This window comes from Macrotis lagotis, chromosome 1 (assembly GCF_037893015.1).
Source record: "Macrotis lagotis isolate mMagLag1 chromosome 1, bilby.v1.9.chrom.fasta, whole genome shotgun sequence".
NCBI classification, from domain to species: domain Eukaryota; kingdom Metazoa; phylum Chordata; class Mammalia; order Peramelemorphia; family Peramelidae; genus Macrotis; species Macrotis lagotis.
The window spans coordinates 479,978,655-480,005,623 of record NC_133658.1 but is presented as its reverse complement, the minus strand read 5'-3'; the positions used below and the strand labels follow the sequence as shown (position 1 = coordinate 480,005,623).

General features: G+C 35.7%; 1 protein-coding gene across 4 annotated transcripts in view; it reads right to left on the bottom strand.

The window, feature by feature from the left end:
• TUBGCP5 (tubulin gamma complex component 5) overlaps positions 1–26,217 on the bottom strand; it is a 56,367-nt gene extending 30,150 nt beyond the window's left edge. For 2 of the 4 annotated variants that reach the window (XM_074213705.1, XM_074213707.1), the window contains exons 1-13: positions 26,010–26,217; positions 24,176–24,238; positions 19,871–19,924; positions 19,366–19,474; positions 16,669–16,765; positions 16,301–16,380; positions 15,627–15,762; positions 9,997–10,114; positions 9,167–9,256; positions 7,966–8,059; positions 6,986–7,232; positions 6,618–6,820; positions 1,284–1,399 (exon numbers count right to left, since the gene is read on the bottom strand). In XM_074213705.1, the coding sequence (XP_074069806.1) occupies positions 1,284–1,399; positions 6,618–6,820; positions 6,986–7,232; positions 7,966–8,059; positions 9,167–9,256; positions 9,997–10,114; positions 15,627–15,762; positions 16,301–16,380; positions 16,669–16,765; positions 19,366–19,474; positions 19,871–19,924; positions 24,176–24,238; positions 26,010–26,155 (1,553 nt within the window). In that variant the 5' untranslated portion in view covers positions 26,156–26,217. The remainder of the gene's footprint in view (positions 1–1,283; positions 1,400–6,617; positions 6,821–6,985; positions 7,233–7,965; positions 8,060–9,166; positions 9,257–9,996; positions 10,115–15,626; positions 15,763–16,300; positions 16,381–16,668; positions 16,766–19,365; positions 19,475–19,870; positions 19,925–24,175; positions 24,239–26,009) is intronic. The other 2 variants (XM_074213708.1, XM_074213706.1) reach the window with 2 other exon arrangements.
• Positions 26,218–26,969: the final 752 nt, after the last annotated feature.

The following is a 26,969-nucleotide window of genomic DNA, read 5'->3' as shown; positions in this document are numbered from 1 at the left end:
ATGTTCCACCTTAAATACTCTCTTCTCTAAGTCTATTCTGAATCTTTAGTTGGAAAGAGGTCTTTTCTTCCTCAAGTCTCACATGATACATAATTTATACCTCTAATCTAAGTCATATTCTGTTTTAGATAGGATCATAGATATAGAGTCAGAAGGGACTTTAGAGGCTTCTTTAACTGCCCTAAGTTTTAAATGCTTGAAAACAGGCATCCTGTCTTTATTATTTTGTCTCAATTTCATCAAAAACACAAAGAATTAAATTTATATATACTTCAAAGATCTGTAGGAGAAACTCTTGGTATAGGAACCCCCATCATCAGAGACGACAAACTCTTTTGTAGCCAAATCCTAGAGAGTTGACTCAGACATATGACTAGTTTAAGGTGGAAGAGCTGATAGGTGCCAGACACTGGGTTTAAATCCAGGTCTTCTTTGACTCCAAGTTCAGTACTGCACACATCAGAGATATTGCAGGTTTAGTACCAGACCACTGCAATAAAATGAATTCGCAAGGAAGAGAGTCAAAAAAATTACTTTATTGCTAAAAAAAATGCCAACTACCATCTGAGCCTTTAGGGAGTTTGCTGGTGGAGGGTCTAGCTTTGATACTGATGAGTGCTGAATGTGCAGGGTAGTGGGTGCTGAAGGTTGAGTTGGATGGTTGTGGCAATTCCTTAAAATAAGACAACAATGAAGTTTGCCACATCAGTTAATTCTTTCTTTCACTTGAACACTTAGAAGTCATTGTAGGGTCATTGATTGGCCTAATTTCAATATTGTGGTGTCTCAAGGAATTGGGAGGGCCAAGGATACAGTCAAACAGGAGAACAGCTGGTGGGGGAGCAATCAGAACACAAACATTTATTGATTGAATTAGCTATTTTACATGAATGCAGTTCATGGTACTCTAAAACAATGACAATACTAACATCAAAAATCACTGAGCACAAATCACCATAACAAATATAATAATAATGAAAATGTGAAATATTGTAAGAATTACCAAAATATGATAGACACAACATAAGCACAAACTTAGAAAAACGGTGTCAATAGACTTGCTCAAAGCAAGGTTGCCACAAATCTTCAACTTGTAAAAAAGCACAATAAAATGAAGCATAATAAAATGAGAAATGCTTTTATACTATATCATACTGCCCCCTCAATGAGAAAAAAAAAATCATTCTCTAGCCTAACACAGTAAAATAATTATTGTTAAGCTTGTTTCCAATATTACCAAGTTTATTATAAGTGGCTGATACAGTGATTACTTTTGCTCTTACCTTTGAATAATGAACTCTTTTGCAGGATCAAATAGGTTACCATGTACTATCCATTCATCCACAGTCTGTAGATAAGGTCTTACAGTCTCAACCCAAAGAGAAAAAAGAAGGGAGACCTGATAACATCAAATTTCACAGTTTAAATTTCCAGCTACATAAAAATATCATACACTGAATAAATGCATATATCAAGCATTTCTGCAACTCATTTTAAAAAAGATAATATCTTATAGGGCAAAGTCAAGGGGAAAAATGTAAGAAGTCTCAGAAAACTAAAACAAAGGGACAAAATTTCCTTATTATTAAATATCTGCCAGGAAAAACAATATCATTATCTGGATTACTACCTATATTAACTTTCATGTAACAAAATAAGTAAGGAGTGTTGATTTCTTTAAATATTAAGATTTCTTCTCTGGTCTAGTTGCATTTAAAGTGAAACAAAAAAAATCAAAACGATACACAGATACAATAAAAAACTGAGATGCATTAAAAACTACACATCAACTTTAAAATTTTAAAAATGAAGGGGCAGCTAGGTAGCTCAGTGAATAAAACACTGGCCCTGGAGTCAGGAGGTCTGAGTTCAAATTCAGCCTCAGACACTTACTAATTACCTAGCTGTGTGACCTTGGGCAAGTCACTGAATTTTCTTAGGATGAGTGACACAGTCAAATCAATACAACCCCATTGCCTAGCCAAAAAAAAAAACCCTAAAAAAATGAGCTAGGAGAGTTGTGTTGTATTGTAAAAGTGGACTTTTTTTATTAGATAAAAACAATTGATAAGGTCAGATGATCTAAGGTTACACTGAAAATGCATCCTGAAGAACACATTTAGTGTACTATTTTTAACAGATCATCCTAATAATACACAAGGAGTTTCTCAAATTCTTGCCAACAGATTTTTAAAGGAAATACTTTCCAGTGGTTGATATGGAATCACTTTAGCTATCCTTGGCTACCCATGATTATGTTTATTCCTTTTCAAACTCCAATTTCAGGCTGCTCCCAGTACTATCTCCAGTCCTAGAGGTATGCTGTTCATCAACACTGGAGGAAGTTATATAGTTGTGAGATTACATTACAAATGTATTCTCTACTACCTAATTTCAACTAGGTTCTCACTGCTACAAGAAATCTTTTTAACTTTTCTCTAATCGATTCAACATTCCATGCTTCAGACCATCTGCTCCATTTGCCTCCTCCCTTCCTTGGAGCTGAGCATGAGTCTCAGACTTCACTGGGAAAAAAAGGAGGCCAACTCTTATGAGCTTCCTTTCAGTTCCAATTGTACATTTCAAATACCCTCAACATAGATTCCATTCTTTCCTCCTTTGTTAAAGTTTTAGAGAAAGAAGACAATTTGTCTTGCCAATACCAATCCTCTACTTTGTGCTCATGATTCCATCCCTTCCTGTCTGCTTCAGAAACTTGCCGTTTTAAATATCCCCCACTTCATATTAACCTTCACTCTTTATTTGAGCATTTTGGGGGGGTGTTTATGAGGCAATGGAGTTAAATGACTCGTCTAAGATCACACAGTAAGTATCAAAAATTTGAGACCACATTTGAACTCAGACCTTCTTGACTTCAAGGCTGGTACTCTATCCACCACCCAGTTACCTCTAATTCTCAGTCTGTATTAATTTACTAATTCCTTCCCTAATACCTACAAACATGCTCACATCTATCAGCATCTTTTAAAAAAACTTTCTTTTGTCTCTACTATCTCTTCAGATGATCATCCTCTATCTTTTTTTCCTCTGTAAGTCATTCAGCCAATTAACAAGTATTTATTAAATACTATTTGACACTGTGATAAGCAATAGAAATAGAAACAATACTTGTGATCAAGGTACTCCCATATTGTAATGGGGAAATGAACGTGCAAATAACTATGCACATCCCAGATATATTATATACTACAGGTAATCTTAGAGGGAGGGAACTGGGGTCAGAAAGGAAGAATACCAGGAAAGGACACAAAATGGGACTTGAAATGAGTCTTGAAGGAAGCCAGAAGGCAGAAGTAAAGGAGAGCTTCTAAGCCAAGGGGACAACCAATGAAAAAACATGGAATCAGGAGAGGGAATATTTGGTATGAAGAAAAGCAAGGAGGCTCATGGAGCTGGAGTAGAGTGTGCAGAAGGAAACAATGTACAAGAAGATCAGAAAGGTAAGAAAAGGTCAGATTGTGAAGGGTTATAAATAGCAAAGAAAGGATTCCAAACTTGAACCTGAAGTTATAGGGAATTAATGAAGTTTCTTAGGATGAGTGACATAGTCAAATCAACACTTTATTAAAATCACTTTGACAACTGAGGGTGGAAGTTCCCACCACCAATGCAGATCAGAAACTTTTATAACTTTTAGTCTTAAGAAAACAGGAACTGAGGAGTTGTAGGGCACAAAGTTAGGAGGTGTCTATTAGCAAAGAGAGTTAGGCTTTGCCAACTCTAGGGATAATACCATCTCTCTATATACTGTACCACGCCACTTCTCTAACTCAAACTTAAATTCATTACCTTCCCTCCTAAATTCAAAATTCTTCCTAAATTTCTATTTCTCTCAAGGGTACCACCATTCTTTTTTCTTTTTTTTAAGGTTTTACAAGGCAAATGGGGTTAAGTGGTTTGTCCAAGGCCACACAGCTGGGTAATTATTAAGTGTCTAAGGCCAAATTTGAACTCAGGGACTCCTGATTCCAGGGCTGGTGCTCTATCCACTGCGCCACCTAGTTGCCCCAGTACTATCATTCTCCTAGTCACTTAGGTTCACCTCAGTTATCCCTCTTTACTCTTACTCAATTCCAATATCAAACCAGATTAGTCTCCCTGAATCCATCATCCTCTCTAAACTATACTTCTCACACTTGGCTCCCTACTGTCTCTATGATAAGATAGAAACTCTTCTGTTCAACATCAAAGCCTTTCAGTCACCTGGCTCTTAACATATTTCTAGATTGATTATGCATCGCTCCATTCTAACCAAGCTAGCTCATTTTGCTACTCTCCATAAAATAATTGGGTATGGGTAAAAAAAAAAAAATTGACTAGTGTGGTCTATTGTTCAGTGTGGGTAGAAGGGAGTAAAGTATAAAAAGTCTCTCCAAGTCTCACCAGAAGTATAAGAGAAAATTTCCTGATTCCCTTTTTTGTTAGGGCTCTGCTTTCATATATAACCATATATAAACCACATTTACTTCTCTGAATATGTATTCCTACCCAGCAGAAGGTATTCATAAGATCACGTACTATTTCATTTTTGTCTTGAAAATGAAAACAAAGACACAGAGCATGGTTCCCAGTCCTGTGTTTGGCATATATTAGATCCTTAATAAATTCATAAAGAATCGAAGTTAGTCTAAGTAATACCTAAATTCCTGAGATAAAACTAAAATAATTCAATTTCAATATGAATCATTTTTTAAAACAGCTTACTTTTCTATCTTGCTATATATCTCACCATTTTAAATTGCTTAAATCTAGAAGATCTTGTTTTTCTTATATATGTATTGGAGGTAATGTTCAATATACATTAGTCTGTTGAGATTGACAAATATTTTATATGCAACATAAACTAAGATACACGAAAATATATCTCTTCAGGTATAATTTACCAAGTCAGTCCAGCACATAATTTGTGCTTAATCAAAATTTACTGACTGAGTGAAAGTTAACAAACTTGGGAGGCAATAGGCAATGAAAGTAATCCTTTCTTTGCTTCTCAAGAAAAACTTGAACAGACTAAAAAAAATTAAAATAAATAAATAAAAAGTTGAATAGACTAACAATGCTTATGTTACTTGTAATTTGCATACATTTCAAAAGAACTATCACTTTTACCTGAGCTATTCCAGTGACTGATAACATGAATCCAAATTAAAGTAAAACTAAAACTATTTACAGTATAGTTTATAATAAATAACTTCTTATACTATATCTCTATAATTATAACTCAAATGAATAATGTACTCTTGATAAAGTCTTTTCCAGGCTTAATGGAAAGTATTAATACCCAAGTCAAAATAACATAATTTTAAAATAAAACCAAACAAAAACTATGACAGAACTTAGAGATGACTAGAACCTTAAAGATCATCTATTTTATCCTTGTTTTGCATATCAAGAAATTGAAACCTAGAAATGTTATGTGATTTGTACAAATTCATACAACTAGTTTATGGCAGGACTGAGATTAGGACCTCAAATCTCCTGACTCCCAGTTTAGCCCCAGGGCTCTTTCCATTACATTGCTGCCTCCATTTTATTCATAAGTGTTATTAATAAAGTAAATATCATGGGTAAAATTATATTTATAACATTTTGCTAGAGCCAAAAAAGAACATAGAGGTTTAAAAACATTTAAGTTTTAAAATTTCACATCACAGTGTCATATCACATCCCAAAATGTCTATTAGATATTGATTTTCTAAGATTCCTAATTTTATTGTTGTGGATACTCCCCTCCAGCAATTCAGCTAATAACCCTTCACTCCTGAATTGACAGTCTTTGTGACTTCTTGTGGCCACTTTCTAACAATCCCCTCTGAACTTCAGCTAAGTTCATCCTTTTTTCTTGACAGACTTAAACATTCCTTCATTTAGTTTGGGATCATAACTTTTTCAAATCTGTAAAAGCTTGCTTTCTTCAAACAAAACTTGTGGTAATCAAGCGTCACCTCTACATCACAGTTTTGTTGATATACTTCATGTGACTTAAAAATAAACATCAGTTCAATATTCATAGTGGCCCTGTTTGTGGTGGCAAAGAATTGGAAATTGAGTAAATGTCCTTCAATTGGGGAATGGCTTAACAAATTGTGGTATACATGTCATGGAACACTATTGTTCTATTAAAAACCAGGAGGTATGAGAATTCAGTGAAGCCTAGAAGGAGATGAGCAGAACCAGAAAAACACTGTACACCTAACAGCAACATGGGAGTGTTGACTTACTCATTCCATCAGTGCAACAATCAGGGACAATTTTGGGGTATATACAATGGAGAATACCATCTACATCCACAGAAAGAATTATAGAGTTTGAACAAAGACCAAAGACTATTACCTTTAACTTAGGGAAAAAACCTGTTATCTTATTATGTAATTCTAATTCTTTATTTTTACTTTATTTACTTTATTTTTCTTCCTTAAGGATATGTTTTCTCTTTCATCGCATTCAACTTAGATCAATGTATACCATGGAAACAATGTAAAGACTAACAGACTGCCTTCTGTGGAGGAGGGGGGAGGATGATCAGGGAAAATTGTAAAACTCAAGATAAATAAAAATCTTAAAGGAGAAAAAAAAATAACATCAGTTCTACACACCGTTTGTTCAGAGGCTTCACCAACATTGTCATATTCCAGAATGGCTTTGTAAAGTGTATTAAGGAGATGAGATGCTCGAACAACATTTCGAGTATCAGGTGGTACTTCTGCCACTCCAGTGCTAAAAACTTTGTGGAGAACTTTGAGTTGTACTAGTCGAGGCGATAATTTATCTACCACTATTGAAAGAGTAACTGTTATATCTGCAAAAATAAACACATCAAATAACAGAAAAAAATATAAAATTATAAATGCTGTATATGAGATTTTTACAGTTTTCAAATGTGCATATTAACCAAAGAGCCAAAAAATATTTAAAATACACAATTTAGAATATCCTAAGTACTACAGCAGAATTATTTCAATACCTTTATTAATGACGCATTTCTCAATCTCGCTAAGTTCTTCTTTGAAACTAATGAAATATTTATATAAGGCCCACATGAAAGCTTGGTATGTCCTAAATGGAGGGTCAGTAGTCTTCTTGGGTGTGGAAGTATTTCCATGTAATGTATTTTCCGAACTGTGCCCCATTACTTCATCAATGAAATTCTGTAGTCTAAATACAACTTGGCCATATGCTGCTATTTGCTCCAGCACCGATCTTAAACAGTTCTGCAAGAGTATTTCATAATTAAATTAGTCTCCCTCAGAACCAGAAAGGTCAAATTTCTACCTAGCAATATAAAAATTTGATTGCTATAAGATACTTAAAAGTATGATTTTAAATATAATTCAGAATGTTTCATAAAAGGAAATAAAGTTAGAATGAATACTCAAATTTCACATCCAGGGTAAACATATATAAAATACTCCTTTTTGTAATGCAATATTACAACAAATTATGTTTTTTTTACCTTTTTAAAAAAAAATCAGAGCTAAGAAATTCAAGACAACCAAGCAAGTATTTTATCTCTCTCTTCCTCCCTGACCTAGCCACTTTTTCTATCACTAAGGATTTTTATAAATTATAGTTCATTAGTGTATTTAATTCAGTAGATGTTACCAAAGTGATTCTCGTAAAACCTACATTTCAGGAACAAAAGTTCTGTCATCTGGCACATATACTAGACCTTTACTACACAAGTGTTGAATCTACACATGAAAACATGTATTTCATTCTAATATTTTTATGAGCTAGGAAGAAAGAAAAACTATCTTCTTTTAATAACACCCTTCCTTTATGTATCAGGACACTCAGGCACCAAGATGACTACATCAATTAATAAAGTTACAACAAACAAATAAGCACTTCTGATTTTAACTCTTGATAAAAACCTCTAAAAACTCAGAATTGAAAAACTTTAAACAAATAAAAGGAGGAGAGGGTTATTGTCTAATGACTTACATGTGTCAAGTGAGTTACTACAATGTTATTTCTCACAGTAACTTTCCCATCATTCAACTGAAATATGAAAAGTTTTTTTACCCCTGAAAGTAACCTGTGATAAAAAAAAAAGAAAATTAATATACTTAAAAATCTAGAAAAAAGTTCTTTCATAGGAATATCTGAAAAGTTCCCATAAAAAGATTCAAGGTTTAAAAAAGGTAAATTCTTTTTAAATTGGAAAATGAAATCAAATTTATGTTTGATTCCATTAGGTTTTTAATCACAAAAATTAAAACATTTCAAATTATATAGTCTTCTGACTCAAGAGAAATATCTAATGTATTTTGTTCCCCAAAATTTGACAATGAAAACCTTTTGCAATCAGTTCTTCCAACATTTAATATTATACTGAAAATGTTAATAAAGGCAATAAGCCTTAATGATTAATAATACTGCAGAGAGTATTTTCCATTTTTACTTGTATACAGTTCAATTTTTTAAGAAATCCAGCTTCCTGGGGCAGCTAGGTGGTGCAATGAATAGAGCACCAGTCCTGGAGTCAGGAGTACCCAAGTTCAAATCCGGCCCCAGACATTTAATTTACCTAGCTGTGTGACCTTGGGCAAGTCACTTTAACTCCATTGCCTTGTAAAAAACTAAAAAACAAAAACCCAGCTTCTTTCCATATTGCCACATCCCAATTTATATGATTACTCTCAATCTAATTAAAATAACTATGTAAATGTTTTCTTCAGTTTATTAGATGCCTGTAGTCTTCCATTAGCTCTCTTTCTAGGTATCTGCATTCTCTTTACATTTCCACTTCGAACTGATGTAGGTGTTAAAGCAGTCTTAATAGTGAATTTCTGACCTACATTTATAATATTCTTAAAATATTACCCTTTAAGAAAGTAAATTCCAGACTTTCCACTAATAAATTCTCACACCATATTACTTTGGATATTTAATACAATAGAGACAGTGAAGCATAGTGGACAGACTACAGGACTAGAATTAAGAAAGAATTAAGTTCAAATCCATCTGACATCAATTAACTTTGTGATGTTGGACAAACTAATTAACTTCTATATATCTCAGACAAATCTCAAGGATTTACCTAGCTAGGTAGGGCATTTCCTTTGGTAACTTCAGGAAATCTTAGCTCCCACTCCTGCATAAATTATAGTTTATTTGCATACTTAGTGAAAATGGGTCTTACCAAAGTGTTTCTCGTATAACTTGAGTTTCAGTAACAAAGGTTCTGTCATCTGGCACATACAATGGATCACTACTATACAAGTGTTGATCCCTAAAAAGATTATAAACACGTTATCAACATAAAAAATGTCTTTTAAAACAAAATAAGGCAGGAATCATTTTTTTAGTTTGAATGGGTCTCATTTTATAAGCCATCTAAGTCATAAACAGCAAAAAAATAAGTAAACATAGTGACAAATATAATTTTAATATATTCCCAAAATTATAATCATAAGCCATTAATCAAACTTTTAGAAAAACTATTCAAAATCATGATTGTTTTTCCTTATAGTTAAAATAAATAATACATATTATTCAGCTAATTAAAAAACATTAAATCTTCACTGCTTCTTCCTTTCTTCAAAACAAAAACTTCATTTTCATTCTATGTTTTTGAAATAAATTAAAATAAATCATCATGGAGGAGGGGTCCACCCTTCTCATCACCATCTGAGAACAACAATTTCATTTCTAACATTCATTCTGACCGTAGTGCCCAGCAGTTAGAACAGTACCTGGGACACAGTAGGTGCTAAATACATTTTTCTTGAGGTGTATTATAAGCAAAATAAACCAATAAAATAATCTACATATCGAAATATAAAAGATAAATCAAGACAATCCAAAACTGAAGTAAAATTTTTAAAGTAATTCAACCAAGCATAAATTGCAGAAGGGTACATAGACTTTGTACTACAAATCAGTCAATTAAAATTCAAAGCAAATCAACAAGAACCATCTAATTCAAAGTTACTTCCCTCATTATTTTTAATACTATTTTTATTGTCTTACCAGACAGAAGATAAATTGGAGTGTAAATGCAAACTATGAGAGAAACGTGAGGGTCTGGCTGTCCAATACTGAAGGACAACATGTTGTTCCAACCAACTTCGTGCATCTAGTTCACCAGCTGAAAAGATATTTGAAAGGTAAATTTTCTAAAATAGCAATTACATTATCATGGTTTCTTGATAAGAACAGTAACTAACACCCAGTACTTGAACAACTTTGTATCATTTGTCTTACAACACATCAGATAGGTACAACAGGTAGTATACTTTTTTACCAATAAGGAAACTGAGGCTTAGAGAAGTTAAATGACTTGCCAATGTTCACAAAGTTAAAAGTGTCAGAGGCAGGCTCTGAGCTCAGGTGTTCTTGACTCCAGATTTAGCATTTATATACAAATTACATAGAAACAATTATATACACAAGTATCATATTATATAGTTACTAATAATCTCAATTATAAATCTAGTGCCTTTCCTCATTTCTCCTCCCACCTGACCACTCTATAGCTTTTTTTTTTTAACAAGGCAATGGGGTTAAGTGGCTTGCCCAAGGCCACACAACTAGGTAATTATCAAGTGTCTAAGGCCTGATTTGAACTCAGGTACTCCTGACTCCAGGGCCAGTACTCTATTCACTGTGCCACCTAACTGCCCTAGCTTTTCTTTTTTAAAAAAATTTTTTTATTTCTTTAAGGCACTGGGATTAATGACTTGCCCAAGGTCACACAGCTAGGCAATTATTAAGTGTCCGGACCTGGATCTGAATTTAGGTTCTCCTGATTCCAGGACCAGTGTTCTATCCACTGCACTACCTAGCTGTACCTGCTTTGTAGCTTTTCAATGGTTAACCATTCTTCCCCCCCCAACCCTTTTCTTCCTTGAATTAACACTGCTTAGTCTTAGTTCTCCTTCTACCCATCTGAAAGCTTTCTCTATAGCCTTTGTTGGATCATCCTCTTCTTCCTGTTCACTATGGTTGTCCTAGGTCCTTTTCTCTTCTCTCTTGACATATTTTCTTTTCAGGATTTCATTAACACTTAAACCCTGTTCATGAGTGAGGGGGATGTCTACCTCAAGGATGTGAAGACTTCCCAGTGGAAGGGACAGATGAGAACAATTTATTCCAAAGACCATGAAGGCAGCTGAAGCCAACTCTGTGGAAGTCATCCAAGGTATCCTGTGTCCTAACTTTTGTTCTGTCCCTGGACTTCCATGACTCGGGAAGAGAGAGTGAGGTTGATGACTGAACAATTCTACCTTACTTAAATCCAATCCAGGAACAAGTCAAGAAGACATTACCCTGTGATGTCACTGATTCTCTTCAACGAAAGACAAACAACTCTCACAGGTTCATTATCATCTTGATGCAGACAACTTCCAATCTGTGTACTCAACACTAATCTCTTTGCAGAATTCTACATTACCAAAGGCTTAAACACCTGTACATCCTACAAACATAACCAATTCAACATGTCCAAAACATTACTCATTATATTTCTCCCAAAAAACTCTTTTCCCAAACTACCTTATTTCTATGGACAATGCTTTCAGTTACCCAGAGTTTACAAAGCTTCAAGTCATCCTTTACTATTACCATTACTGCTCCTTCAACTTCCATATCTACTTAACTACCCAGCTTTTATAATCTTACTTCCTATAAAATATCATCTCTCTCCTTTCCTCCATTTAAATAGCTTAGCTCATCTCTTTTTTAGAATACAGCAACATCTTTGAATTGGTCTCTCATGTCTCCCTTTCCCCTTTCAATTCATTCTCTGTATAAGGAGAAATAAACAGAGATATAATCATGCCACTGCCTTACATTCAAAAGCATTCAATTGCATCCTATTTCCTCTAGAATAAAATACCAACTCCTCACCCCAGCACTTGAAGCCCTCCACAATCTGACTCCTGCCTAACTTTCTAGTTTAAGTTCATGTGATTTTTCTTTTACATATTCTCTATTCCAATTAACATAGCCTATTACTTTTTCCTTATACATAGCATTCTACCTCACACCTTTGCACAGGTGGTCTCCTGTGTCTGGGAATTACTCACATTCATGTCTCAATTCCAAGCTTCCTTCAAAGCACACCATGGATGCCATCTCCTTTCTTGATCCCTCTTAGGTACTGTCTTCCCATCTCTTTTAAAATTACTATGAATTTATTTACCCATATACTAGATTGTATCTGTCTAGTAGAACGTAAGCTCCTTGAGGGTTGCAACAATTTTGGTTTTGTCTTTGTATTCCCAGTACTTATTACAGTGCATTGCACATAGCATCCATTGAATTGAATCAAATTTGAAATGGCTTAATATATCAGTGTGATGAAATACAAAATTCAATGAAATGTCATTAAGCAAAACTAAAAACATCCAATCAACAATTATGTGCATAGCGCTTACTGTGTACATGGTCCCACATGGGACAAAAGAATAAGACTATCTTTGCCCTCATGAATTTCAAAGTACAGTAAAAGAAAATCATGAAATATTAAAAGATGACTCTATCAAACAGAAAGGCCATAAATTCTCAACAGTTAACTAGAAAATAATTTAATTGCAATACTATATTCTATGAAAACTGATTGTCAACCCCACATCCCCCAAGTGCTCAACTTCTTAGTTTCCTCCTTTCTGTTAAGTTCATCAATTTACTGCCCTTGCCACCACCACCATAACCATTATCATCTTTCATTATTTATTTTGTTTTGGGTTGGGTTTTTTTTGCAAGGCAATGGGGCTAAGTGACTTGCCCAAGGTCGCACAGCTAGGTAGTTATTATGCGTCTGAAGCCACATTTGAACTCAAATCCTCCTGACTTCAGGGCCAGTGCTTTATGCACTGTGCCACCTAGCTTCCCCCCAAATCATCTTTCACTCAAGAATGACATTCACAAGATCTTGATCATGACTTGGGCTTCTCACAATGATGCTCATACAATCCAGCTACAGTTTTCTAGAGATGAGTTTTAGATGCATCAAGTTTACAGAAGCCTCCTTGAGTGCAGTATCATATTAACAACAGCAAGCTTCTATGAATCTTTGTCACAGATGAAAGCACCAGATGAATTATCTCTTCACTTTACCAGTGATTTTTAAGTCAAGGGTAACCTTTTCTGCATTTCTTCAAGATGAAACTTCACATAAACATTTCCTACAAGATGATCCCCAAGGTTATCAGAAATATTCATTTCAAATTTACCATACTTTTCTCCCATTTATGTAAAAACTTTCTCAAAAACTTAAACACAGTGTTCTTGCACTTCAATGCTCATTGCACAATGTGAGCTATCAACCATCTGTGCACTTTGTGGGGGGGATTTTTAATCAAGACAAAATGGCTAAAGTTTGATTTACTGCATGGTCGAGAGTATGTCTCCAATTCTGAAAGAAAATGAGCATGAACACTTTTTTCTGTGTCAAAAATGGAGTGGTAAAATGGTGGGAGACATAGGATCACAGAGTGAAGGCTAGCACCTCAAGAAGCCATATAAGCCAAATTCATTTTACAGATGACTAAATTGAGGTTTAAAGATCTAAAGAGACTTACCAAAGATTGAACAAGTAAAGTAGGATTCAAACCTAGGTCCTCTGAATCCAAATTCTACTCTTTCCACTGTATTGCTGCCTCAAAATGGATGACCATAGTTCCACTGAGCTTTAAACTCAGGACTTTCTGCATGTAAGACAGATTTGTTATTAACAACATTCTAGAGTCCGTTATACAGATTGAAGCATCTGACCTATTTATAGACCTCTGCCCTAATTTCATCTTAATCAAACTCCAAATCTTATCATTTTTACCTCCATAAAGGTAACCATTTCATTCCCATCATATCACTTTTATCTATACTATTGAAATATCTCCCCATCTTGTTTTCTGTCCTCATATCTCTTCAATCCCCAACCTATCCTATATAATGCTTAAAGATTAATCTTACAATAATCAAAGCTATCTCTAACATAGTCAATATATCCTGTGTTTTTCTTTATGTACTCCTTTGTTACAAAGCAAAGATCCAAGAATGGAGAAAAGAGAGTTATCAATAAGTGAAAGCAATATTTTATTTTATTTTATTTTTTGAAGGCAATGGGGTTAAGTGGCTTACACAAGGCCACACAGCTAGGTAATTATTAAGTGTCTGAGGCCAGATTTGAACTCAGGTACTCCTGACTCCAGGGCCAGTGCTCTATCCATTGTACTTCCTGGATGCCCAAAATCAATATTTAAGAAAAGATTAACATCAATAAAGTATTTTTTAATTTCTTAAAATCTCATTTATTCTGATCCTTGGCTATAAAATCTTCAAAGTTTTCTATTACCTCCCTCCATAAATCTAATGAGACAGGTTTAATAAGCCTGCATAATTAAACCCCAACTTAATATTTCTCTAACATTCTCCATCATTGCCTTTCACCAACCCAACATGCCAAACTATATTGTTGTGCTAATACTCTTTCTATTCTTGATGTCCATGTGCATGCAATTCCTTCCACTCAACATGCCCTCCCTCAGTCTCAAAAACTATTTATAACTCAAACATTTTCTTCTGTCAAGTCTTACTTGACCCTCCTCAGTTAGAAACTCACCTTCTAAAACTACTATAGTATGTTGTCCCTAAATTGAAATTTCACATATATATTTGTGTCTTTTTTCTTTATCCTGTCTATAAGCTCCAAGAGTTCAGGGTCCAAGCTTTATTCTCCCTTCTACTTTTTAAAAATTTTATTTATTTAAGGCAATGGGGTTAAGTGACTTGCCCAAGGTCACACAGGCAATTATTAAGTGTCTGAGGTCAAATTTAACTCAGATCCTCCTGATTCCAGGGCTGGTGCTCTATCCACTGTGCCACCTAGCTGCCCCTTATCCCTTCTATCTACTACAGTGTCTATTCAACAAATATTTTCTGAATGAAAAAAATCTAAAAAAAAATTTAATTCAACCTAGAAAGGCCAATAAAAATGAAAAATAATAGGAGTAAGCAATTTCAATTCTAGTGCCATTAACTAGTTGTGTGACTTTGGGCAGGTCATTAGGTTTGTTTTCAAGGCCTTTCTTTCCTAATTTCTAAAATGAACAAGCTGGAAGAAATGGCCATCTCAAAAGTGATATGATTCTATGACAATTGAAAGAATAAATCAAACAAATTTTTTTTTACTTAAATCACAATGAATTTAATGTAACTTCCTAGAAAAATTCTACCTTAAATTTTGTGCCTTATCCATGAAAATGTTTTAGGTTAAAGGAAAATTTATGTTTTTATTAAAAAATCAAGTAATGGAAATGTCAAATAAATATTCTTTATTAATATTAATTATGCAGAGCTGTTTTTAAGACACTATAAAAGTCTCTTAATGGTTTAAAGGAGTTTTTGAAAGTATAAGGAATTCCATGAAGCTGAAATACTTTAGGGGCAGCTAGGTGACACAATAGATAGAGCACCGGCCCTGGAGTCAGGAGTACCTGAGTTCAAATCCGACCTCAGACACTTAATAATTACCTAGCTGTCTGGCCTTTGGCAAGTCACCTAACCCCATTTGCCTTGCAAAAACCTAAAAAAGAAAATACATTAGCAAATTTTAAAGTCTGATTTTTGTTAGTATGGCATTTCCGACTTTACACTACCTTTCCAACTGACATGAGGTACTATTTTCTTATTTTGATCTTGTTCTTCTAATGGTGTTCTATCCACCTGAATCCCAGAGTCTTCTCTACTAAGAGGTTGTTGATCATCATCACCTTCACTTTCTTCAGACCAGTTCTATCAAATAAGTTAACAGAGCTTACTTTTAGTAAATACAAAGAAAACTAAAGCTACTTAAACAAAAGACAAGTAGTATGAGAATATACCAAAAGAACTATGCTGATAGTATCGATTCTTTCTTACAGTTCATAAAAAAAAAATTGACAATTGCCAGAGACTTCTTAATATCAAGGGGTGGATACACCTTTTTTGGTAACAATATTCCTACCAAAATATTTAATTACACAAAAAATTCTCAGATAAAATGGGCTAGCTTCTTCTCAAACTTGAAGTTACTTATTTTGGGTGTAAATTCTACAAATCTTTCATCCTATTTATGTGGTGGTATTATAGAGGATTTCTGCTTCTGTTAAGAGCAGAACTTGACCTTTCCAAAAGCAAGGGTAGCTTTTTTAAAAACTTTTTTGGAAGGAGTCAAGATATACATAAATAAGCAAAACAACCAACCCATTGAAGTGGGTTACATCAGAAAAGAGTTATATCTATCTACCTAGCAAGAGCTGAACTATTTAACAGCAAAACTATTTAAACTTACTGGTGTATCTGCATCTGGACCCAATTCAATTTCTTCACCTTCCATCAAGTATTTTCCCCAGTCAAATTCTTCTTTCTTTTCTAAGACACAACATAGTTTTGCTTATTATTAACCTTCTCAGAAAAGACCTAAAACTACAGGAAAAAAAAATACAAATTTCAAAGTAACAGATCCAGAAATGCAAAATCCACAAACAAAGAATCTCAATAAACAAATATAGGAAAAAAAAACTCACTTCTATAGTTTCTCATCATATTAATTTTTATATCTTCAAAACTAATTTCATTATGAAATTTTCATTTCACACAAAATTTGAACTTTCACAGAAGTCCTCTTGTGATGTTATGTTAAATTTTCATATAACTTACCCACTTCTTTTTCTCTTGGCTTTTCCACATAATTGGTGTTTGAAGGAGAATCAGAAAGACACAGAAGAAGTGACAATATCGCATAATGTGTATCTGTCTTTAAAACAAGTAAAGTGAATAAGATGTGTTATTAAAGTATACCCTTAAAAATCTTAATTCCAGGGGCAGCCAGGTGGCGAAGTGGATAGAGCACCGGCCCTCGAGTCAGGAATACCCGAGTTCAAATCTGGCCTCAGACACTTAATAATTACCTAGCTTTGTGGCCTTGGGCAAGCCACTTAACCCCATTGCCTTGCAAAAAAAACTAAAAACAAAATTCCATCCAAAAGATATGCAATAAATGGCCATGCAACTTTTGATTCCAGACCTCCAATAAGGAAGAGGTTACTTCCTGAGGCAGCTCATTCTTCTTTAGGCTAACTAGTTGCTAACACAAGATTATTAATAACAAGCCTTTATCTGCTTCCTGCAACTTCTACTCATTGTTTATATTTCCTCTTATTAATAACATCTATTCTTTGTTCCAAATTTTGTTGAAACCTGTGAGATTTCCTATTAAGATTAATTTTTGAATTATGGTTCCAAATTCTTTCTTTCTAATCAAAATTTACACTGTTTTCCATACTTCTTGTTATCAGTAAGACATTTTCTAAACTTTAAACACATTATTTATCAGTATTCCAAGTATTATGATTCCTATTTTACAGGTGAAGAAATTTACACTCACAAGAGATTAAGAAACTTACCCAAAGTCACAAAGTCTCAAAAAGCAGGGTCACCAATGGAACACAAGTCTTTGGATCACAAACTGAATTAACTTTCTACTTCATCATGTTATCCCAGTTAAGAATACCCTTTTAATAACTTCATCATATGGTTATTTAAGGGTTATCATCTCCTAAGTGACAAAGTAAGTAATTTAAATAGATCTGAATCTTTCCCAGTGTGTAATGACAACTAAATAACAGAAAGGCAGTTCTTTCTCTTTTAGGGTTCAAAATGACAGCAATGCAGATCCTCTTTTGCTTCTATATTTACTTCTATAGCAGAGGAAAAAACCAGGCTGATCTCTCCATTAGGTACCCTATTCCCAAGGTGGAAAATAGTTGTGGATTATTAAATAGTAGATAAGGGGAATATGGTGAATACAGTTTAGTTAGATTTTATCAAAGTTTTTGATTATTTCATATCATTCTTGTGAAAAATATGTACACATATGTATGTATGTATATATGTGTGTGTGTGTGTGTGTATATATATATATATGACAATAATAAAATCCAAAGAATTCAGAAATATATGGCTGAACTCAATGAGGTCAATTGTAAATTATTCAACGTCAATTTGTGAGGAGGTCTGCAAGAGAATATTCTGGGGATCTGAGCTTGAACTGCTATCATTCTTATCCATAACTTGGATAAAAGAATAGAGGGTATGTTAATTAATTTGCAGATGACACAAAGCCAAAGAGAAAGGTAATACAAGAAAGTCGGAATCCAAAAGGATCATAATAGGCAAGATTACCTGGCTGCATCTAACAGAATGATGTTTGAGAGGTTTAAATGCAGTCCTTCAGTTGATTATGTAAAAAAAAAAAAACTTCAAGTATAATATTAGGGAGGGATAGCAGGGCAGCAACTATTCTGAAAGATTCACTATGAATCAGTATATGATAAAGCAGCCAAAAATATTAATGAGATATTGAGCTATAATCAAAAGAGCATCCTCCATAAATAGATGACAGTCTTATTTTTACTATGCCCTTGTTAGACTTCTTTTAAAAGTCTAGAAGATCTCTTCTGGAAACTTCTTCTGAACTTCTGTTGTTCAGAGGGGCATGGGTTAAGAAAAATGCCCAAAACAAGGCAGCCTAGATTTTATAGTCTGTGTTATAATAGAAGGAGAAATATGTGAAGTTACAAAGAAGCAATTTAGGTTTCATGTCAATAAAAACTTCCTGACAACTAGAACTGTGCCAAAATGGAATGTGGTGCCTTAAGAAATGATATGTTCCCTCTCCCTTGAGGATTTCAAGCAGAGATTAAACAACCAGTTATTCTTTATGTTATAAAGAAAAGTTTTTTCCATATATGGGTTGGACCAAATATTGCTATAGTCCCTTCCAACTTTCTAATTCTGTGATTCTGTGAAAGCCAACAAAATGCCATCAATTAGCTTTAACATAAATTTTAAAATTATCCAGACAATGTTAATGTCTTCTTCCAGGCTCTGAATGCTGTTTCAGTTAGTAGGAAAATGAAAACCAAATAAAAATTTATTTTATATTTATATTTAAGCATACTGAACTGAGTGTAATGAAAATACTTGAGTCAATTCACATGTGAATAACAATAACGTCATATATATATATATATATATATATAATATATATATGTATATAGTATTTCAAGGTTTACAATAAAGTGCTTTTCTCACAACAAATAATATAAGATGATACTCAGAAAAGGAAGATTTGCCTAAGTCACAGATAATTGTAAAAAATGACTCAAATACAAGTCTTCTGATTCCAAATCCACTGTTCTTTCCCGAACAGCACAATTCTATAATCTATGATCAAATTCAAAACTATAGGCTGAACCTTATTATGTATAATGTATGTAGAATATCATGAATGCTTAAACATTAATATTAATAAGATGAAGATAATCAGAATGGAATTTTTTAAAAATAATATACCTTTGCTTCCTTAGTACTTGGAAGTGAAGCATGTAGAAACTCTTGAGTTAGTTTCTTCCAACTGGCAGCTTTGCTGAGATCTGAATGAATGATGAGCTTTTCATAAATTCTAAAATCACAAAAGATAACTGATATTTCAAAAGAAATGTATTATGAAAGTATTTAAGTTAAATACACATACGTGTTCTCCATTCTAGTCTTAATCGGGTATCTCATCATCAAAGTATTTTAGGAATGTATTTTGATAAGAAAATTCTGTCAAGTCCTTCCAACATGTAAATGTACCAGACTAGCAAGATGCTTGTCATCTAATGCTCATCTTAACAAAGTTCAGAAAAGCATTATCACCAGAAGGTCTGCCACAATATAATGATATTTTTGGGGTACAAAAATTCATGATGACTATCTATGAAACATAGAGGAATGTGAAGAGTACCCACATAGCCCTAAAGTGTGTACACATGTACGTACACACACACAAACACACACACACAGAGTAACTTACCCCTCTATTGTCCTCTCTATTTTATGACTGCTTACATCTAGGAAACGATGAAATCTAAATGAAATTGAAAGAAAATATTTACTCATGGAAATTCATCATATCTGTATGAAATAGCTGAAATATAAATATCTGGCACTATTTTTCCCTGATGAATTAAAGGTTTTAATAAAATTCACTGCCTCAAGATATTTTTCATTCAATTCAACTCAGCAAACATTAACTATATGCAAAGTACTATGACACAATGGTGACACAGAGATGAAAAACAACACAATTCCTGCCCTCAGAGAGCCTTCAACCTACTAGAGTTTCTACAGAAACTAAATAACCACTTACTAGAGATAATATAGAAAATTTCAGTTCAAGCTATGTCAGGTAATAATGGAGTTTCTTTCCAAACTTGATATATCATGATTCTGTGAAATATACTAAGCTAATACAACATAGAATATGATAGGGGAAAGAAGACATCCAAACAATGTGCTTTATGAATATGTGATGAGTAAAAAACACTTTTAACTGAGGATATCAGAAAGGCCATGGAAGTCTTGAGTTGAGTTGTGAAGTAAAGAAAAGGTTTTAAAGTGCAGAGATGAGGAAGGAGTAAATATTAGGTATGATGGAAAACTTATGTGAATGTACAGAGGCAAGAAATAGAAGGATAAGGTTAGAAACGCAAGAGTTCAGTTTAGCAGCCTCATTGTGGTAGAAAAATAATATAGAAACATAGAAAACTGATATATAAAAACAATGTAAGATGGAACCAGAGCTACACTGGAGTCAAACAGCAAAGGGCCCTACTAAACATCAGGTTTTGGAATTTATATTCTTTTGGTCAGAAGTTGAGAAACTACAGCCAGTGCCTATTTCTGTAAGCCTAATCAAGTTAAGAATGGTTTTTACATTTTTAATATAGGTTTAATTGTATTTAAAAAGGTAAAAATCATTTTTAGTTAATTGGTCATACAAAACCAGAAGCAGGAAAAGATGAAGATGGTCCTTTGATTATAGTCTGTCAATCTCTGCTTTAGGCAGCAGGGGATCACTTTAAGTTTTCATGCAAAGAAGTCATACAGTTAGAGGAAGATTATTTTCACAGCAGTATGAAAATGGACTGGCTAGAAAAGAAACCAGAAAGAGACCAACTTGGAAGATATCACACAATCATATCAGAATCACTCTCTCTCTCTCTCTCTCTCTCTCTCTCTCTATATATATATATATATATATATTTATGGCACTAACATGGAAAGAGCTAAAGAGGCAAAATAAACATGATTTGGCAACTAAACAGATGAAGGGAGGGTGCAGGTCATCATGTTCTCTCTGATCACAAAGTTACTAATTGAACTTTACCCTAGAAGAGAAAGAAAATAAATATGCCAAGGTTTCAGGACTGGGAAAATAATAATATCATCACAAGAAATAGAGAAATTAAAAGAAAATTCATGTTTACAGAGAAAAATGATGCATTCAGTTTTGAAAATACTAAGTGTAAGGTACTAGTTGGTCAGGTCATTCAGGTGATATATGCACCAGACTGTGGGAGCTGAGAGTAGAGCTCAGAGGAAAGATTATGACAAGCTACATAGAAATGGCAATCATCTGCATTTTACTGTTCTTCAACTGTGTTTCACTCTCTGTAATCCCATTTGGAATTTTCTTGGCATTTGTCATTTCCTTCTCCAGCTCATTTATATAAACTGAGGCAAAACGGGTAAAGTGGCTTGCCCAGGGTCACACAGCTAGGAAGAATATGAGGCCAAATTTTTTTTTATTTTTATTAAGGCAATGGGGTTAAGTGACTTGCCCAAGGTCACACAGTTAGGTAATTATTAAGCACCCAAATTTGAACTCAGGTCCTCCTGACTCCAGGGCCAGTGATCTATCCACTGTGCCACCTAGCTGCCCCTACCACCTAGATGCTCCTCTGAGGTCAAATTTGAACTCAGGAGGATGAATCTTCCTGTCTCTAGACCTGACTCTGTTCACTGCAACATCTGGTTCCCTCATCATCTGCACAGAAGAATTAGATTTACTGAACCTTTTACAGCAAATTAAATCACCAGCAGAGAGAACAAAGAGAAAAAATGGGAGAGCATAGAATATTTACAATTAATAATAATGATGATATAAAAGATAATAATAATAACTAGCAATTATATAGAGTCTCCTATCTGCCAGGCACTGTGCTAAGTGCTTTCATTTTATTTAGAATTAGGAAGTAGGACTGAGATTGCTCAGAGGCTGGCCTAGCAAAAACAGAGCATTTATAAAGGAAAAACAGGAAGAAAAAAAAGATAAAAAAAGATAAAAAAATGACCCTATGTCCCCACTTTATCATTTTTCAACTTAAATCCTAGTGAAAAATACAGATATTGTCTGATTACACAGATTAAAGTAGAGACCATTATTATTTTAGGGACATATCCAAATGGAGTGAGTGCCACACACTTTTAAAAATTTTTTCCACACAAAACACAACTGGAATGGTTTAAGAAGTCAGACAGGGATAAGGAGAAGAAACTGGCTGGGAATGCTACCTACAAAAATGTGTAGAGAAATGGAAAGTGGAGGAAGGTGAAAGATAAGTTACAAAGATTTAATCTTGTTTGTCATTTCCTCTGAATCAGTACTGGAATGAGATGAGTCAATTTCTACAATATTAATATAAATATGTTGGGTTAGAAGGTCTTTGAATCTTCTGTTTTTGTAGAAAAAGCACTGTATCAGTGGGAAATGAACTATATATAAAGTAACAGAAATATAGGAGGATCAGCAGTAAATGACTTCCCTTTTCTCAGCAATGCTGTGACCCAAGAGAACTCTGAAGGATTTATGATAAAGAATACTATCCATCCCAAAGACAGAGCTGATGATGAATGAATACACATTAAAGCATACTTTTTTTAACTTTATTTTTCTTGGTTTCTTTTTTGGGGGAAGGAAAGGTTATGTTTACTTTTACAACATGACTATTCTGGTAATTTTTTTCATGACTATGCATTTTTAACCTATACCAAAAAATTTGCATTCACAATGAGGGGGGGACTGAGATAGGAGGAAGAGAGAATCAGGGATAAAATAAAATACAAAAAAAAACCCCAAAGAAAAAGCGCTACATCTTTCACCAATGTCCTATGCTAATGTCCTGTGATGGTATGAAATTATGGCATGGGTTCTCTAAGGCTATGCCAGAAAAGTAAAACTCTGTGTCATCAAGCTAAAATACATGGACCAAGTCATCCTGATCTATATCGGGCCACCTGACTCAGATGGCTCTGGAGGAAAGCATGAGGCTGGTGACATTGCATAGTGCACCCTCTCTTAAATCCAATTCGTGAGTCATAGCTTCATTTACCTAATGTCACTGTCCTCTTTGAGAACAAAGACAAACAACATGTGTCTGCTTCTCAAGGACCAGCTGAGCTAAGCTTGAAGAACAGCTTTACCAAGTTGGCCACAAGATGATACAATTTTTCACTAAGTTTAGAAGATGATTTACTGTTTTTAATAAAGAAATAGTAAATTCTATCAGGGAAAGACTCATGAAATTACGGACTTTTCAATAAAACTCAAGGAAATGCATTTGTTTATTTCTTTTTAAGGCTTTCGGGCATCTGAGAGAAAATATTATTTTACTATGATATTAATAATTAAATTGAGATCCAGGAAGAGCTAAAGACTTCAAGCCTTCTACATCATTAAATGTCCACCAATTAGGGTTCAATTTCACTTGGAGTACTCCCTTTCCAAAAAAAGTATTTAAGGCTTTCAGGCTCTCCATGTGTTTGTCTGGGTAACAAGAGAAACCACTGACCATTGATTTATTGATTGCCAGTTAGTCTAATTAACAAATTGACTATTAATTATCCAGAAACTGTTTCTTGGTTTGGTTGAGGTTTTTTTTTCACTCATCATCCAGCAAAGTAAGGACTTTCAAATCCAAGAGGAAAAGAGAAAATTCCAAATTTGGCAGCTGAGAGAGAAAGAGCATCTCTGGGAGAAGCATTCAGTCACCTTACTTCTGATAGTCATTCATTTATATGTATAGCATAAAGAGACCAGCATATTAGGCTATGACATATTAAATGATATTTCTCCAATACGACAGTTCAAACTTTGTACTGTTTTTGAAATTACTATCAAGTTTACTTTATTATTTCAAAACTGTAAATTCTTTTGTCAGTACTGCTGTTGTTATACTTTGTTCTTCATACTAGAAGAAGACCATGACATCAGGGAGGTGATGTCATGCCGTGCATGTATTAGATTTGAGTGAGGGGGTGCTGTGCAAAGTCTTACTTTTTCCTCCAGAGCCATCTGGGTCCAGTGGCTAGATACGAATCAGGACAACTGGAGATGGCCCTGGATGGGAGATAACCAGTCTTGAATTTTTCAAATTTAAATTTATTATTTATTTTTCTAACTACATACAAATACAATTCTAAACATTCATTTTTTTATATGATTGAGTTCCCCATTTTTCTCCCTTCCTCCTTCCCCTTGACAGCAAGCAATATGATATAGGTTATACATGTATAAATATATATAACTTGAGTTTTGATATAATGAGATTAACTGAAAGTTTCTGTTCAATATAAACATTAATTTAAATTGCTATCTCCTTTTACCAGTAAACGTAAAAAAAAACTGCCTGAGATTATCAGCTATCCATAAATATCAAAAGTTCCTATTTCAATCTCAACATCTTATTGAAAATTAAAAGGAGACTTAATTAGGTGACTTTTAAGAAGTGCAATCTAGGGGTGGCTAGGTGGTGCAGTGCTAGAGCACCAGCCCTGGAGTCAGAAGTACCTGAGTTCAAATCTGATCTCAGACACTTAATAATTACCTAGCTGTGAGGCCTTGGGCAAGGCACTTAACCCATTGCCTTGCAAAAACATAAAAAATAAAAGTGCAATCTATGTTTCTAAAATGAGCACAATTAAGATGATTTTTACTTTAATTCAAGTTATAAGAAAAGTCTATAAAAGAGTTACAATTTGTGACGCACAATTGACTTTTAACTCCCCTATATTGTATCCTATCTCATCTTCCCCTCGAAGGCAGTAAATTCTTCAAGGGTAGGGAGTCTACACATTTATACCTATCACAGAGTTTCATAGGATATTTGTACAGAATAGGGACTTGATAATTTCTTATTTCCTAATGATGGCTCAAAGATAAAAAATAAAAGTATTCAACCTTGGGTCAGCTAGGTAGCAAAGTGAATTGTGCTGGTCCCTGGAGTCAGGAGTATCTGAGTTCAAATCCGACCTCAGGCTCTTAATAATTACCTAGCTCTGTGGCCTTGGGCAAGCCACTTAACTCCATTGCCTTGCAAAAAAAAACCCTTTAAAATAATAATAAAAAGAAATCCTTTCTACAGGTTCCTTAATGACATCACACACCTCCTTGTGTCTGGGTGTCTTGAAGCACAAAGCTATTTTCTTTTTTATTCTTTTAGTTGTTTTTTTTTTTTGCTAGACAGTGGGGTTAAGTGGCTTGCCCAAGGTCACACAGCTAGGTAATTATTAAGTGTCTGAGACCGGATTTGAACCCAGGTCCCCCTGACTCCCGGGCCGGCGCTCTACCCACTGCGCCATCGAGCCGCCCCACGGAGCTGTTTTCTTAATACGCAGTGTGCCACGCAGGTGGGGCCTCAGCTAGGACTGTTTCCTCCAAACACTCATTTTTGACTCAAAACATTTTCAGCAACGGTTACCCACAAATCAGGGGCAACAGGAAAGCGGCCCGAGGAAAGGCCCTGGCAGGCGTGCGGAGGGCGCCGGCGGGCGCGAGTGCCGTGCCCCCTGCGGGGGTGGCTTCTCGGCCACGGAGGCCCCGGCGCCACGCGCCCTGCACGGTGCGGAGCCCGGCCCCGCTCCGCACCAAGTCCACGAGGCCTTTTCCCGCGCGCGGGCCACGCGCCGTCGCCGGGCCCCAGGGGCGGGTGCGCGCGCAGCCCCCTGGGCCCGGCCTCCGCGGCCAGCCCGGGGAGGGCTCCCCACGGCGCCCCGGGGAGCTCCCGCGCCGGCCCGCACGCACGGCGGCCCGGAAGGCGAGCGGGCCCGGGGGCGGGGAGGAGGAAGGCGGTAACGACGGCGCGGGCTCCGCCTCACCCCCGGCCGCTGACCTGAAATTGGTCCAGGCGAAGTGCAAGGCCAGCTGGAAGTGGTCGTCCGCCTCGTCCCGGAGGCCGCTCACGCGCCGGATCAGCTCGCGCACGTCCCGGTCCTGCTGCTTGTCCAGCCGGCTCCAGGGCGGCGCGGCCCCGGCCATCGGGCCCCGCGCCCGGCCTCCGCGGGGGCTGCCCGCGGCCCGGGACCGAGACGTCCGGCTGCTCGGGGGGCGGGGGCTGCCGGAAGCGAGGCTCCCGCGGGCTCTGTTTGTGTCTGGCGGGGCCGCCCGCGGCTCTCGCGAGAATCGGCCCGGCCTGTGGAGCTCGCGCAGGGAGTGCGCCTGCGCCGATGGGCCGGCTGCGCGGCTCGCGGGGCAAATAGCGCAAGGAAACAGAAAGCCTGGAGTTGGGGCGCAGAAGTCCTTTTACGTGGGGTCCGTGACCTCGCTTGCTTTTTTGATTAACGAGTTTACTTATTTTGAGTTTTACAATTTTGCCCCTAATCTCGCTTCCCTCCCCCCACCCCCACAGAAGGCAGTCTGTCAGTCTTTACATTGTTTCCATGGTATACATTGATCCAAATTGAGTGCCATGAGAGAGAAATCGTATCCTTAAGGAAGAAACTTGAAGTGTAGAGATAGCAAAATCAGACAATAACATATCAGGTTTTTTTTTTTTTCTAAATTAAAGTTAACTGGGGCGGCTAGGTAGCGCAGTGGATAGAGCACCGGCCCTGGAGTCAGGAGGACCTGGGTTCAAATCTGATCTCAGACACTTAATTACCTAGCTGTGTGGCCTTGGGAAAGCCACTTAACTCCATTGCCTTGGAAAAAAAAAAAGAAATCTTGTATGAATTGTATCCAACTTTGCTTATGTGTGAGGTACTCTGAATTTTTTCACAGATCAACTTTCCTCTATAAATGCAATTTGCCTTCTCAACGAGCCTCCCTTGAAGAAAAATTGCTGCTAACATTT